This window comes from Aythya fuligula, chromosome 23 (assembly GCF_009819795.1).
Source record: "Aythya fuligula isolate bAytFul2 chromosome 23, bAytFul2.pri, whole genome shotgun sequence".
NCBI lineage: Eukaryota > Metazoa > Chordata > Aves > Anseriformes > Anatidae > Aythya > Aythya fuligula.
In genome coordinates this window covers 3,458,128-3,472,730 of record NC_045581.1, presented here as the reverse complement: position 1 = coordinate 3,472,730, position 14,603 = coordinate 3,458,128, and the positions used below count along the sequence as shown (strand labels likewise).

Genomic DNA, 14,603 nt, shown 5'->3' with positions numbered 1-14,603 from the left:
GGGGGGCGGGGGGGGGGGCAAGGACACCCCCGCGGGCTGGGCCCATGTAAACAGGATACGGGTTTGGGGGGGGAGGCAGCGACGGGCCCCAGCATCGCCCCGTCCTGGTGCCAGCCCCTCGTCCCCGGCACCGCTCGGTGGCACCGAGGGGGCACCGGGTGGCTTCGGCTCTGCGCAGGCTGCCGGTGGGTTTTGCAACCCCCCCCTTGGGACAGGGTGGGGATGGGGGTGCTGAGGGGGGGCTCCTGGTGGTGCTGTGGGTCCCCGGTGCCGTCACGGTGCCCGGTGTGAGCTGTGGAAGGTCCCCAGGGTGGTGGTGGTGGCCGGCACCCGGGTCCTCGCCGGCACCGGGGCGCTCAGCACCACCCTGCTGGGTCCTGGCCTGGGCTCCCCAGCGCCTGGCCCTGCTGGGGGACACCAGGGAGCCCCCCCCCGGGGTGGCAGGGCCACTTGTGGGGCTGGGACACGGTGACCAGGGCCACCCGTGGGGCTGGGGACAGGGCTGGAACCCCTGGGGTGCCCGCTGGGTGCGGCCGTGCCGGTGCTCGCGTCCCGATGGGGCCCTGGGGTGGGGATTTTTGGGGTGGGGGGGGCTGATCCTGCCCCACCGTTGCTGCAATTTCCCGTGCCGGGCAGCGCTTTCCCAACGCCGGGCCAGGAAGGAGGGCGGTGAGGCAACTGTGTGATGAGCTGGGCACGTTCTCAGCCCGCCTGGGACGGACCTGAGGGGGGTGCTGGCTTCCCGAGCCCCCCGTGCCACCCGTCCCCATGCCCTGGACCCGCTGAGCACCGCGGGAGCCCGGCTGTGGGGCCCTGCTGGGAGCAGGGAAGGGAAGAAGCCGGCCCCGAGCGAACGCCCTTGGCAAACAGGGGCTGGCCCTGGCACGGGGCCGCAGCAGGAGGAGCAGCAACTCTTCCCTGCGGCTCCCTGTTGCTGCCTGGTGCCCCCACCACCCTTTTCTGCCCCCCCCCTGCTTCCCCTGAAGTTATTTAGGGTGGGGGGGCCGCGCTCCGTGCCATGAGGGCCCCTGCGTGCCATGCTACCACCCCATCTCCCCGCAGAGGGTCAGGATGCTGCGCGCTGCCCACCCCACCGCCACCCCGCAGCCCCTCGCCCGGCCCCGCTGAGCCCCCCCCGGCATGCTGAGCCCTGCCCGCCGCCCCCCCTCAGCCTGACCCCGCACCCCGGGGTGCTCCCGGCACCCATGGCGCTGGAGCTGGGCGCTGAGGCGCTGCTGGACCTGAGCTTCCTGACGGAGGACGAGCGGCGTGCCATCGCCGAGGTGCTGCGCCGGGACTCGCAGCTCCGCCGGCGCGAGGAGGGGCGCATCAGGTGAGCCCCCCAAAATCCCTCCTAGTGGCACCCATGGGGACCCCACCAAGGGTGAGACATCCCTGGGGACAGCACGGTCCCTTCCCCATGGCAGGGTGAAGCCCCCCACAGTGGGTGATGAGGGCATCGGGGACCAAACCCCGTGGGAGATGGGTGCTGGTGCCCTCGCCGTGGTGGCCCCATGGCTACTTGGGGTGGTTAACGGGGCAGAGGGCGGTGGCACGGGTGGCACGGGTGGCACGGGGACCCTGCTGGCACCTGGGGGTGACCGGGGGGATGTTTTTTTTTGGCCAATGCCACCAGCAAGCTGCGCAAGTCGGTGTCGGACCCGGCCCGGCTGCGGACCCTCACCGGGGACTGGTTCTGCGATGTGCGCGCCCAGCGCCACCGGCACCACCTGGGCTCCGACCTCGTCCGCGCCTCCATCCGCCGCAGGAGGCGGCCACGGGGTAGGCAGGGAGGGGGTTTAGGGGGGAAGGATAATGGGGGGGGCACAGCCACGGCCCTCTGAGCCACCCCTTCCTGTCCCCAAGGAGCTGGGGACCCGGAGCGTGGCCCCAGCTTGGGCGAGCTGGAGGCGATCGGCGAGCCGCTGGTGGAGGAGAAGGAGGACGAGGAGCTGGCGGTGACAGAGGAGAGGTGAGAGAGGGTGTGAGGGGGGGCCCAGCACCCATGGGTGCTCCAGGGCTTGCTGTCGTGGCCAGAAAAGTTAATTGGTGCTTCTCCTCGCAGCCCCTCTGAGGACGGAGCCCAGGCAGAGCCCCAGGTGGGTGCCCGACCCGACGCCCCGCTGAGGGGCTGGGGACGAGCCCAAAGGATGGGGCACGGGGCACGGGGCATGGCCTGACCCCCCCCAGCCTGTCCTGGTGACCCAGAGGGGACAGGAGGGTGCCGCTGTGCCCTGTCTCACCCTGTCCCCAACGTGCCACCAAACAGCCTGGCCCTACAGCCCCGGCACCGGAGGGGACACTGGGGACACCGACGCCGCAGGAGGAGGTCCCAGAGAGGGAGCAGGATGGGCAGGGACCCCCAGGTAATGTGGGGGAGGGGGCAGGGGGATTGGGACCCCCCCACACTGCCAATTGGCCTTGTGAGGAACAGCTTTGGTGCTGCTGGGGTGGGGGGAAAAGGGATCACCCCCCCACACTGTGTCCTTGCAGGTGACAGAGTGGACGGGAACCCCTTCGGCACGGCCACCGTGGAGGAAGATGAAGAGGAGGAGCCCGATCCTGCCCGCGGCAGCCCTGGGGCTGGGCAGGTGGGCTGGGGGGGCTGTATGGGGCTGGAGGGGCTGTATGGGGCTGGGGGGGGGTGTATGGGGCTTGGGTGGGGGGCTGTATGGGGCTGGGGGAGGTGTATGGGGCTGGGGGGCTATATGGGGCTGCTGGGAGGGGCTGTATAGGGCTGGTGGGGCTGTATGGTGCTGGGGGGGGTTATGGGGCTGGGGGGGGGGTTATGGGGTTGGGGGAGTCTGTATGGGGCTGGGGGGGCTGTATGGGGAGCACAAACCAGCACTTCAATGGGTTCCCCCAGCACCGAGCTGTGCCCAAGCACTGGGCACTTGCTGGGCTCTGGGCGCCCCAGGTCCCTGCACTGGGTCTGAGCTGTTTGGGGGGGGTCACCAACCCCCCAGTGGCTCAGGACCCCTTTGTTTTACCTCTCCAGGGGCCGGGGACCCCCCCACCGGGCCGTGCGTCCCCGCAGAACGGCCACGTGCCCCCCAGCAGCCTGCTGACCGCCAGCTCCTCCGTGTCCAGCCTCAGCTCCTCCACGGTACGGGGTGGGGGGTGCTGGGGAAGGGCTTGGGGGGGGGGCTCGGTGCTTTGTGCCCCCGGGACCTGACCCCGTGCCCCCCACCCCGCAGCTGAGCGGCAGCCTGATGAGCCTGTACAGCGACGGGGAGCTGGGCAGGGTGCCCGTGCGGGGCTGCGTCCAGTTCTCGCTGCGCTACGAGCCGGCCACGCAGGAGCTGCAGGTCCACGTGGTGCGCTGCCGAGAGCTGGCCGAGGCCAAGAAGCAGCGGTCGGACCCGTGAGTGAGGGGGCTACTTGGGAGGGGGCTCCGGATCCCTTTATGCCCCCCCCACAGCCCTTTCACAGCTCGTTTCTCGGGCTGCAGGTACATCAAGACCTACCTGCTCCCCGACAAGTCCAACCGCAGCAAGCGCAAGACCACGGTGCGGAAGCGGAGCTTGGACCCCATCTTCAACGAGACCCTCAAGGTTTTTCGGATCTCTCCGGGGGTTGGGGTTCTGGGGGGGGGTCCTGCAGACCTCGCACCCTCACCCTGCTGTGCCCCCCTCCCATCCTCACCAGTACAAGCTGGAGAAGAGGGACCTGCAGGGCCGGACGCTGAACCTGTCGGTGTGGCACCACGACAGCCTGGGCAGGAACCTCTTCCTGGGCGAGGTGGAGATTGCGCTGGGCGCCTGGGACTGGGCCAACACGCGCCCCGAGTGGTTCACCCTGCAGCCCCGGGTGAGCCCCGCATTGCCCCGAACCCCAAATCCCCCCCTACAGCCCCCCATAACCCTCCTCCCTCCCCACCCCAGACGCCCTTCGCCCCGGACGGTCTCTCCAGCCGAGGCAACCTCAACCTGGCGCTGAAATTCATCCCCGCCGGCTCCGAAGGTGAGCGCTGACACCGAGGGGAACGGGACAGGACATGGGGATGGGGACATGGGGATGGGGCGACCCTGACCCCCCCCTCTGACCCCTAGGTGCGGGGCTGCCCCCCACGGGCGAGCTGCACATCTGGGTGAAGGACGCGCAGGGCCTGGTCCCGCTGCAGGGCAGCACCGTGGACGCCTTCGTGCAGTGGTAAGAGAAAAAAGGGGGGGCGTAAAAGGGACCCCCCGCTTGGGGATACGGGGCCAGGCTCGCTCACCCCGCTCCCCGCAGCTACGTGCTGCCCGACGACAGCAAGGCGAGCCGGCAGAAGACGCGGGTGGTGAAGCGCAGCCTCAGCCCCCTCTTCAACCACACCATGGTGTACGACGGCTTCCAGCCCAAGGACCTGGCCGAGGCGTGCGCCGAGTTCACCCTCTGGCACCATGAGGCTTTCTCCAAGCGGCAGCTGGGCGGCGTGCGCCTCAGCCTGGGCACCGGTGAGGCTGTGGGGAGCCCTGGGCACCCCAGGGTGCTGGGGTGGGGTGGTTAAGAGGGGGTGACGGTGGTTGTGTCTCCGCAGGGAGCAGCTACGGGCTGCCCGTGGGCTGGATGGACTCGACGCCGGAGGAGCGCGCGGTGTGGGGCCGCCTGCTGCAGCAGCCCGGCTGCTGGGTGGAAGCGCTGCTGCCCCTGAGGACCAACCTCGTCCCCCGTGCATAGCTCCCACCCCCCGGGGACAGTTTTGGTGGCGGGGGGACAGGACTGAGCTCCCCAGCGAACCCCGCGTAGGGGCTGGGGTCTGCGCCCCCCCCTCTCCCTGCACTTTTGGCTGCAATGAAGCGGCAGCAGACGGCACGGCTGGTGGGTGTTTATTGCTCCGAGCGCTGCAGCCTGCCTCCTCCATGCTGGACGTCCCCAAATTGTCCTTCCTGACGCTCCCCGTGGTGGCACAGGATGCGGCGAGGTGGTGGCGGTGTCCCCAGAGCCACCTCATGATGTCCCTGGGGTCGGGGATGGCTCCGCTCCCCCCTTGCCAAGCGCGCGGCGCTGCTCCAGGATGGCTGCCCACAGGCGGTACGCCGGCCCGCGCCTGCCCGGGGAGGGGGACACGGGGCTGGTGGGGGGACACTGGGGACGAGCCGTGTCCCCCCCCTGCAGTGCCACCACCCCCGGGGGTACCTGATGCCCGTGTAGAAGAGGTCGTCGCGGGTGGCGCTGCCCAGCAGGTCCCGCAGGGTGAAGCCGTGGGACAGGAGCTGTGGGAATTGGTGGCCAAGTGGCATCGCCCCGGTGGCCCTGCCCCACACCGCCCACGGGGCACAGCCCCACGGGGCCCCACAGCCTCACCGTGGCCGTGGTGGCGGCGTCCGTGCCGTGCTGCTGCAGCCACTCGAGGAGGAGGGGGTCGGCCTGGCCACAGGGGACGGGCTCTGGGGACGGGGACAAGGGACCCTGCCCCGTGGTGGCCTCGCCGTGCTCACCACGGTGCTGGGGGTGGCTGGGGACCGTGGCGTCCCCGACCCCGGAGCGAAGTGCCCGCTGCACCAGCTGCTGCCATTCCTGCTCCTTCTCGGCCAGCTCCCGGAGCAACCTGGGGGGAGAGCGGGGACACAGACCGGCTCCTGGGGACACGGGGTGGCACCGGGGGGGCACAGCGACGTGCCAAGCCCTACCTGTCCGTCTCCGTGCGCAGGCGGCAGAGCTGTGCCACCAGTGCTGAGCCCCCCTCCCCAGGGCTGGGGCCGGTGCTGAGCCCCGAATTGGTGCTGTCCCACGGGGTCTGGCTGCTGGGGACGGAGAGCCTGGGCGGCGTGGGGTCGTCCTTGTCACCTGTGTCCTTGTCACCAGCCTCCTGCAGCCCGCTGGCCGTCATTCCTAGGTCTGGGGGCAGAAGGTGGGCACAGAGAGGGGGGCAATGACCCCCTCCCGAGGGGCTGCCACCCACCGAGCCATAGCGGTGACACCCTGACCCCGAGTCCTGGCCACCCCTGGGTGCCACCCACCTCTCACGAGCACGGTGAGAGCCGCCTGCACCGCCTGGCTGATGGCGTCGTCCAGCGCAAACATCCAGTGGGGTTTGACGTGGTGCCGGCGCAGCGCCTGCCTCACCTGCAAGGGGCAGAGCCGGGACAGAGCCGCGCCGACACCAAAGGGTCACCGACACCAAGGGTCACCGTGCCGGAGCAGCACCAGCACCAAAGCATCACTGGCACCAAAGCATCACCACCCCGAAACCATTGCCGACCCCAAATCATCACTGACCCCAAACCATCACCAACCCCAAACCATCGTTGACCCCAAACCATCAATGACCCCAAATCATTGTCGACCCCCAACCATGGCTGACCCCAAATCATCACCGACCTCAAACCATCACCAAAGCCAAACCATCGCCACCCCCAAACCATTGCCGCCCCCAAACCATCGCCAACCCCAACCCATCACTGACCCCAAACCATCACTGCCACCAAACCACAGCTGACCCCAAACCATCACTGACCCCAAATCATCGCCAACCCCAAACCATCGCCGACCCCAAACCATCCCCAAACCATTGCCGACCCCAAACCACCACTGCCACCAAACCATCGCTGACCCCAAACCATCACCAACCCCAAACCATCACCGCCCCCACACCACCACCGTTCCAGAGCGGTGCCGGCCCCACACCGTACCCAATGCACTCACCACCGCCTGGAATCCGAGGAGGGGACCCCGCAGGTGGGGCAGGCTGAGCCCGTCCTCCCGCAGCCGCTCCTGCAGCGCCAGGAGCTCGCGGCGCAGCTGGTGCCGCGCGGGGCGCTGGATGTAGCTCCGCAGGCAGCCCAGCAGCAGGGCGACGTGCTCCGAGCCCAGCCGTGTCCCCGACGCACCCTGGATGGGTAAAAAAAAAAGATCTTTGGGGGTGCTGCTCCTTCCACGCCAGCCCCCGGCAGCCGCTCGGTGCCCCCCGTCGTGCCCCCACCTGGCTCTCCTGCAAGGCGGCCGCGATGCCGGGCGCCTCGTCGGCGAGGATGCGCAGCAGCGTGGCGCGGCGCTTGCTGTCCTGCCGCAGCACGAAGCGGTCGCCGCTCTCCTCCGGCGAGGACGAGCGCAGGCTGTGGTCGGAGCCAGCCGAGCCCTGGGGAGAGCTGGAGAGGGGCGGTGTGAGATCAACCCCCCCCGTGTCCCAAATCGATGTTCCCAGTGCCCTGAAGGTGACCAGGAGCCACCCGCTCTTCCAACTGGGTTAACTGGGGGAGAACCCAACGGGAGGCAGAAATCCAGCCCCCTCCCCGGGGTCTCTCCACCCTCCCGGTGCCCGGGATGCCCTAACCCCGAGTACCTGCAGCGGGGGGCTGCCTCACTGGGGCAGTGTGGGAGCAGGGGGCTGCCCCCAGTGCCCCCCCCTGCGCCCTCCTGCCTGGCCGAGGAACGTCCCCTGGTGCCATCGGTGCCCTCCGCATCCCCATCCCGGCGCTCCAGGCGGGGGGAATCTGCCAAAAAGAGGATGGAAACGGAGCAGGTCAGTGGGCAGCTCTGGCCAGGAGCCCCCCAGGACCCCCCCAGAAAGCTCACCCCCTGCTGCAGGCACCCCCTGGCCCCGGGCACGCCTGGCACTGGCCAGGAACGGGTCCTGCAGCAACGCGGCCGCCGTGGCCCGCTTGGCCGGGTCGGCCTCGAAGCAGCGAAGGATGAAAGTCTTGGCCTTGTCCGACATGGACTCGGGCACCTCCGGGTGCATCTTGAACATGCCCACCTGCAGGAGAGGTCCAGACGGGGCTGCAGAGGGACCGGCCGCCCTGGCTGGGGGCGTTTTGGAGGTGGGGACCCCCCCGCGCCATGGCCAAGCCGTGGGTACCTTGAACATCGCCGCCTGGGGGCTGCCCAGCTCGTAGAAAGGGGGCTTGCCCGTGGCCATCTCGATGATGGTGCAGCCCAGGGACCAGATATCCGCCGGCTTCCCGTAACCCCATGGCCCCTGGTCGATGATTTCGGGGGCCATGTACTGCAGGGTGCCTGGGGGGAAGGCGGGGAGGGAGGAAAGGAGCCCGGATCCCCCCACCCAAACCCCTCTGGGGTAATTTCCCCATTGCTGGGTGTGAGACCCCGACATCTCCTCATCCTCTGCACCCCAACGGGGGGGTCCCGGCCCCCAGCCCCTACCCGTGAAGGTCTCAGCGCTGGGGCTGATGCCCGCCAGCCTCTTGGAGGTGCCAAAGTCGGAGATCTTCAGCACCCCGCTGTAGGTGTTGATGAGGACGTTGTCTCCCTGGCACGGGAAGAGCCCCCCAGAATACATAAAACCACCCCAAAGTAAATAAAACCGCCCCAGAATAAATAAAAACCACACAAAAAAATCAAACAGCCAGGGCCACCGGGCGTCCCCCCGGGTGTTTGGGCACAGAGGGATCCCTGGCGATGGGGGTGAGGCAGGAGTGAAGCCCCCAGCCCCTCACCTTGATGTCTCGGTGCACGATGTGGTTGTCGTGGAGGTAGCTGAGCCCATCCAGGATCTGGCGGGTGTAGAAGACGATGGTGGGCTCGTTGTCCTTCAGGGGACCCCACTTGGAGCACAGCAGGGACGAGAGGCTCCCTGGGGAGGGCACGGCACCCATGCTGAGGCCGTGGGGCCCTCCCCGACACCCGGACCCCCCTTGTGGATGCCCCCCAGGGGTGATGCCCACCTCCGGGCACCTCCTCCATGAAGATCTTGATGAAGCCGTCCTGGCTGACGGAGCCCAGGTAGCGCACGATGTTCCTGTGCCGCAGGCGCTTGTGCAAGGCGATCTCCTCGTGCAAGGGCTGCGAGAACCTGCCCGGGGGGGGGGAAACGGAGACACAGCGGGGTGACGGGGGTCCCAAGGGTGTCCCCTCCAGCCCCAGCAGGGTGCCGGGGCACCCACCGGCTGTCCCGCTCGGGGATCTCCTTGATGGCGATGCGCACTTGGGTGCTGAGGCAGCGCCCGGCGTAGACCACCCCGTAGGTGCCCCTGCCCAGCACCACCCGCTCGCCCGTCTCCGAGTACTCGTAGCTGTACTGCTGGGAGAGAGAGGGGGCGAGGTGACGGCCGTGTCACCCCCCCCTCCACCCCGTGCCACCCCTCTGTGTCCCCCCCCAACCCCGTCTCACCTCCAGGATGGGCTGCGTGGGGCTGGGCAGCTCCTCGCCGCCCGCCGCCTGCTCGGCGAGGAAGGATTGGACCCGCTCGCAGAACCTGCCCGCGGAGAGGGGACGGTCCTGAGCCCCCCCAGAGATGCTGGGGACGTGGACACCGACCCCCCCCGTGCCCCCTTTCCCCTCTCCCCGATGGCACAAGGGTTTTGCCACCCTAGCTCATCCCTTTTCCCCCCCAGCACACCCGTTCCACCACAAATTAAGGTCAATTTGGGAGGAAATCGTGTCCTCCCATGCATCCCCCGGGGGGTTTTTGGGATCCCCCAAACCCCCCCAGCACCACGGGGTCCCTGTTCCCCCCCTGCTCACCACTGGCAGTGCTGCTGGGAGGGGAAATAAAGCTGGAAATCCTCCTCGGCGTGCACCACGTACAGGAAGCAGCCCCGCTCGTCACACTTGCAGATGCTGGAGGGTAAAGGACCCCCCCCCAACAAGGCTCCATCAGCAGCGGGGTCAGGATGCGGCCCCCAAATTTGGAAGACCGGGGACATGCTCACCTCACCCCCCGGATGTCTGCGGCCGCGAAGCTCCAGCTGGACACCGCTTTCTGCGGGGAGGAGAAGGAGAGGAAGGGGAGAGGGGGCTGTCAGGACCCCCTTCGAGCCCCCCAACCCCAAATCCCAGCCCTACCTCCTCCGAGGGGTGCACGAGGGCGAGGGTCACGGCGTGCTCCTCCGTGGCGCTGCGCACCGCCAGCCGGGCCGGCCACAGCACCTTGCCGAGCTCCAGGACGAGGACCTGAGGCACGGGGCAGGCGTCACCCCGTGTCCCCCCGCCCGTCCCTTGGGGACAGCCAGCCCCATAGGGGGGTCCCCCGGAGGCGCATCTCACCGGGCAGCGCGGCGCGGGGACGAAGGGCTGGCACGCGGCGAGGAGGAAGGCCAGCCAGAAATCAGCCAGCTCCTGCCGCGCCGACGGCACCGGGGGGCTCTTCTGGAAGTGTTTGTAGAGCAGGAAGGTCTCCATGACCGACACCAGGTACCTGCGGGGCACGGGGATGTCCCAGCAGACCCCCAAAACGGAGAGCCAGCCCAACCTAGGAGGGTGAGGGCTCGGCGTGCCGCTCACCAGCTGGGCGCGTTGAGCTTGTAGAGCTTCTCGGAGGCCTGGATGACTTTGCCCAGGTCGTTGGCCAAGATGCCAGCCCCCAGGCAGAAGCCCACGTCCCAGTAGTGCCGCAGCTCCTCCAGGCTGCCCTTGCGGCCCTGCAGGCAGCTCAGCTTCACGCCTGGGTGCGGAGAGCCACCCGTCAGGGACCCCCCGATGGCACGGCCCTGAGGGGGACCCTGTCCCCAGCCCCCCCAGGAGGGCACGCACCGATCTGCTGCAGCTGCACGGAGCTGTCGAACTGGTGCCCGGCGGCCACGAGGAGGACGGCGGCGTTGATGCCCGCGTGGAGGCTGGGCTCCACCTCGAAGGCTTTGCTGTACCTGGGCACAGGGAAGGGCTCAGCCCCTGGGGACAGCACGGCCACTGCGCCCCCACCCCCCCCATCCAGCCCCGGTGACATGGGACCGGTCCCAAATGGGGCTGGCCAAGAAAATTCGCAAAGGGAGGAAAAATAAAAGCCCTGCTGGGGCTGGCATCACGGCCCTTAAATTGTGGCTGGGGGGATTTAAAGGGTGGGGGCTGCGCTGCCAGAGCACCCTGCAGACCCCAAAGGGCACGCCGATGGCCCCGTCCCCAGCCCTGTCCCCAGCCCTGTCCCCAGCCTCACCAGTACAAGGCTCGGTCCCTTGCCCTGGTGTCGGTGAAGCTGGAGCTGATGAAGGTGTCCTTGTAGATGCGGCCACACAAGCAGAGGAGGTCGGGGGCAGCCCTGTCCCTGTGCTCCACCGCGGGCAGCAGCACCGACAGAGCCCGCGCACGGTCCCCGGGGCGGTTGCGCCTGCGGACACGAGGATGGCGCTGGGCGATCGGCCCCAAGAACACGGTCCCAAGGTCCCCTGCCCTGTGGGGACACCGGGCCGCGTGCCACCCCCCTGCTGGCACTCACCGGCTGAGGGCGAAGGCGTAGTGGAAGCGCACGTTGGGCTGCTCGGCCACGTCGCAGGTCGGCAGGGCCCGCAGGGTCTCCACCAGCGAGATGATGGAGTCGTAATCCTGGGGGGGGGACGGCGTTGGGGCTGAGCTGGGGGGCTCCAGGGGGACGCCAAGGGTGATGCTTGCCCCAAACAGCCGAATTTTGGGGGTATTCCAGCTCCGACAAGCAAGGGGAGGATGCAGAGCGCGCTCCCAGGGGTGTCAATGCCATCCCGGGACCCCCCCAAGCCCTAAATCCCCACCTGCACGTCGCGGTAGGAGAGGAGGAGGTTGACGATGATGTCCAGGCTGAGCAGCTCCACGCTGTCCAGGCGCTGCTGGATGCGGGCCAGCTCCCGGCTCAGCTGCTCGCCCCGGAACATCTCCCGCGCCCGGCGGATGTCGCGCCGGATGGTCTCCCGAAAATAGCCACTGCGGGTTTTTTTTTTTTGGGGTGGGAGGACACAGACACGGGGCTGAGCACCACCCCGGCACACGCAGCCAGCCAGGAGGGTTTGCCCCTGAGGGTGGGTCAGGGTGGTGGCAATTCCCCTCCGAGCGCCGCCAGCCCACGCGGGCATCAGGGCTGAAAGGAGGGGGCCGGGACATCCCCGGGGGGGGGCTGCAGCCGTACCAGGAGTTGGTGGGGACCCCCTCCAGCAGCCTGACGAGCCGTGCCGTCAGCGGGGTGAAGAAGGGCTCGGTGCCGAAGCTGGGCTGGAAGAGCTCGGCCAGGCACTTCATGGCCCCGGCGTCGCAGCACACCACCTTGTTCTGGGCGGTCACGGCGTAGGGGATGAAGGTGTAGGTGCCGCAGAGGTCCTGGGAGGGGGAGAAGGGGTGAGGGGCCGTGCCGGTCCCAAATCAGCCCCCTCTCCCCAAATTTGCCGCCCAGCCCCATCCACGCAGCCCGTGTTATCACAGCCATCATTACGCTCCAGAGTGAACGCTCCCCGAATCCAGCTGCGCTCCCCCACGCTGCCGTTCCCTGTGCTCGCTCTGAGCGAGGCAGTGCACCCCATAACTTGCATTTAGGGGCACACCTCGCTCCCCCTGCGCAGCGCCCACCCGCTGAGGCCACCTGGAGGGGCTCGAAACCCCCCCAGACACTGCGGCAGCAGCAAGGCCAGGGGAAAACCGTACCGAGTTCTTCTGGCAGATGTCCTCCTGGGGGGAGAGAGAGGGAGGGAGGAGAGGGAGGGGAGGGCTTAATGAGCTCCAGCGCAGAAGAAATCAGCTGATTTCAGGCTCAGGGCCCAGCGTCACCTGGCAAGCAGCCAGCCATGGCGAGGGACACGAGGGACACCGGGTGCCCCCGACCCCCTGCAGACCCCCCCCCAGGGCAGGGGGCTTCACCTCCCCGCCCCACTGTGCGGAAAGAGGGCTCCGAACGGGGTGTGCTGGGGCTCCCCGGGGTCAGGGTGACATTTGGGGACAATTTGGATGTGCTCCCGCCTGCATTTTTTCCGAGCGATGAGGAACCTCCCCACCGTCCCCACTCGCTTCCGAGGAACTGGTTTTTCCCAGGGCAGGTTCCCAGCAGGATCGGGACGGGATCCTGCTCTGGGACACCCTGGGGGTCCCCGATCACCCTGCTCCTCATCCCCTTTGGGCACAGGGAAACCTCTGCCAGAGCTGGCCGTGACCCTGGGGACTCAGCCGGGTTCGGGAAGGGGATGGATGGAGCTTCGCCTCCTGGGGGCACGGGTGCCCAAACCCCTGGCCCGTTTTCAGCCCGGACACGCAGCCACCGGGGCCGTCCCCGCTCACCTGCAGGGCCTGGAGGCCGGGCAGGGCGCTGTGGCAGCACAGCAGCACGTTGTGGGGCATGTTGAAGCTCTCCCGCACGCCCAGGTGGTAGAAGAGCGAGGGCTGGCAGACGGCGTCGCTCAGCTCCACCACGGCCACATCTGCAGGACGGACAGAGGGGACAGAGGGGACAGAGGGGTGACGGGGACCCTGAACCTGCAGATCCCTCAGTGGGGACCCAGCCACCTCTCCAGGGTGACAGCAGCGCTGGGGAAACCGAGGCAGGGGCAGCCAGCAGAGCCACCAGCCCTGGAGAGCCCCCGGTGCTCGCGTGGCTCAGCCTGAGCCTGGGGAGCAAGGGGGGAGCCCCTCAGGGGGGCACCTCAGGGCTGAGCCCTGGGCAAACCCAAAAACGCCCTTTCAGATGCCCCACGTGCTGCGAGAGGGGGACATCTGGGCAAATTCCCAGCCGGCCGGGGAAACACAGGGGAGGGAGGCAGAAAAGCCAAGAGCTGAGCCAGCGGCCAGCAACAGCAGCTGTGCCGGGAGCCGCAGGGACGCAAAAGAAAACCAAATAAATAAAATCACTCAGCCCCAAAACTTCCCGAGGCGGGCGGGATGCTCCCGGCGACGCAGGACGAGAGGGATGGGGCTGAAAAAACCGAGCGGGGCGGCATCCTCACCGGCGTTGTAGAAGCGCTCCAGCGTGCCGGTGTCTCCCAGCACCAGGGTGTCGAAGGGCAGGGTGTGCAGGCGCGCCCGCAGCTCGCGGCAGGCGTCGCGCAGGGGGCGCAGCGCGGGGCAGGCGGGGGGCTCGCGGCTCAGCACGCACACCACGCGCAGCGCCCGCCGCCGCCCCCCGCACACCGGGCGGCCCGCCGTGCCCGCCACCGCCAGAGGGTCCTGCCAGCAGCTGCCGGCAGCCGGGGCCGGGGGGGGACCCGGGGCTTCCATGGCTGGGACAACGGGGGCAGGACTTTGGGGGGGCCTGGTGGGCACTGGGGTAGGGTGTGATGTGCACTGGGGTGGTCTTTTCTTACTGGGATGGTGTGTGCGTTGTACTGGGGTGGTCTTTTCTTACTGGGATGGTGTGTGCGTTGCACTGGGCTGTCCAGATCTTTACTGGGATGGTGTGCGCCCTGCACCGGCCTGTCCTGATCCTTACTGGGAGAGTGTGCACCCTGCACTGGGCTGGCCTTTCTTTACTGGGATAGGGTGAACCTGGCACTGGGCTGTTCTGATCCTTACTGGGATAGGGTGTGCACTGCACTGGGCTGGCCTGATCCTTACTGGGATAGTGTGCACCCTGCACTGGGCTGTCCTGATCCTTACTGGGATAGTGTACACCCTGCACTGGGCTGGCCTTTCCTTACTGGGATAGTGTGAACCCAGCACTGGGCTGTCCTGTTCCTTACTGGGATAGCGTGCGTCCTGCACTGGGCTGGCCTTTCCTTACTGGGATAGCATGAACCCTGCACTGGGCTGTCCCTTCCTTACTGGGATACTGTGCGCCCTGCACCGGGTTTTCCGGCACCCTACTGGGCCGCCCTGCACCCTACTGGGCTGCCCTGCACACTGCACCAGGACACTGTGCGCCCAGTTTCCCTGTTCCCTACTGGGACAGCGTGTGCTGTGCACTGGGACAGCCGGCACCCTGCATTGAGCTGCCCCAGTCCTTACTGGGACAGCCGGCACCCTGCACCAGCATGTCCTACACCCTGCACCGAGCTTC

At 68.3% G+C, this 14,603-nt stretch overlaps 2 protein-coding genes across 2 annotated transcripts; one reads left to right on the top strand and one right to left on the bottom strand.

Moving 5' to 3' along the window:
* The first annotated feature begins 1,205 nt into the window (after positions 1-1,205).
* On the top strand, positions 1,206-4,662 carry SYTL1 (synaptotagmin like 1). Its single transcript, XM_032202466.1, has 14 exons — positions 1,206-1,333; positions 1,637-1,782; positions 1,867-1,972; positions 2,066-2,099; positions 2,270-2,366; positions 2,494-2,591; positions 2,999-3,106; positions 3,198-3,364; positions 3,452-3,554; positions 3,649-3,810; positions 3,885-3,963; positions 4,053-4,152; positions 4,234-4,439; positions 4,523-4,662. Exons 1-14 carry the CDS (start codon positions 1,206-1,208, stop codon positions 4,660-4,662), a joined length of 1,674 nt encoding a protein of 557 aa, XP_032058357.1.
* Positions 4,663-4,813: 151 nt separating this feature from the next.
* MAP3K6 (mitogen-activated protein kinase kinase kinase 6) lies at positions 4,814-13,825 on the bottom strand. The gene is made up of 28 exons (XM_032202465.1): positions 13,555-13,825; positions 12,893-13,032; positions 12,266-12,289; positions 11,757-11,944; positions 11,386-11,554; positions 11,097-11,203; positions 10,818-10,988; positions 10,418-10,530; positions 10,169-10,328; positions 9,932-10,082; positions 9,731-9,838; positions 9,598-9,647; positions 9,410-9,505; positions 9,056-9,140; positions 8,829-8,962; positions 8,610-8,737; positions 8,382-8,518; positions 8,089-8,194; positions 7,775-7,941; positions 7,501-7,681; positions 7,268-7,418; positions 6,908-7,073; positions 6,631-6,816; positions 5,946-6,051; positions 5,616-5,823; positions 5,290-5,533; positions 5,122-5,198; positions 4,814-5,032 (listed from the first exon to the last, which is right to left on the bottom strand). The coding sequence occupies exons 1-28, from the start codon at positions 13,823-13,825 to the stop codon at positions 4,933-4,935; spliced, it is 3,924 nt and encodes a 1,307-aa protein (XP_032058356.1). The 3' UTR covers positions 4,814-4,932.
* Positions 13,826-14,603: the final 778 nt, after the last annotated feature.

What these genes read in the sequence shown, in the direction of transcription:
- SYTL1 (XM_032202466.1), top strand. Translation starts at nt 1,206, where the DNA reads ATGGCGCTGGAGCTGGGCGCTGAGGCGCTGCTGGACCTGAGCTTCCTG. An exon ending in CTGGCGGTGACAGAGGAGAG is followed by an intron (nt 1,973 to 2,065) that starts GTGAGAGAGGGT and finishes TTCTCCTCGCAG; the next exon opens with CCCCTCTGAGGACGGAGCCC. An exon ending in GGATGGGCAGGGACCCCCAG is followed by an intron (nt 2,367 to 2,493) that starts GTAATGTGGGGG and finishes GTGTCCTTGCAG; the next exon opens with GTGACAGAGTGGACGGGAAC.
- MAP3K6 (XM_032202465.1), bottom strand. Translation starts at nt 13,825, where the DNA reads ATGGAAGCCCCGGGTCCCCCCCCGGCCCCGGCTGCCGGCAGCTGCTGG. An exon ending in ACGCCGCCACCACGGCCACG is followed by an intron (nt 5,199 to 5,289) that starts GTGAGGCTGTGG and finishes CAATTCCCACAG; the next exon opens with CTCCTGTCCCACGGCTTCAC. An exon ending in CTCTTCTACACGGGCATCAG is followed by an intron (nt 5,033 to 5,121) that starts GTACCCCCGGGG and finishes CTCCCCGGGCAG; the next exon opens with GCGCGGGCCGGCGTACCGCC.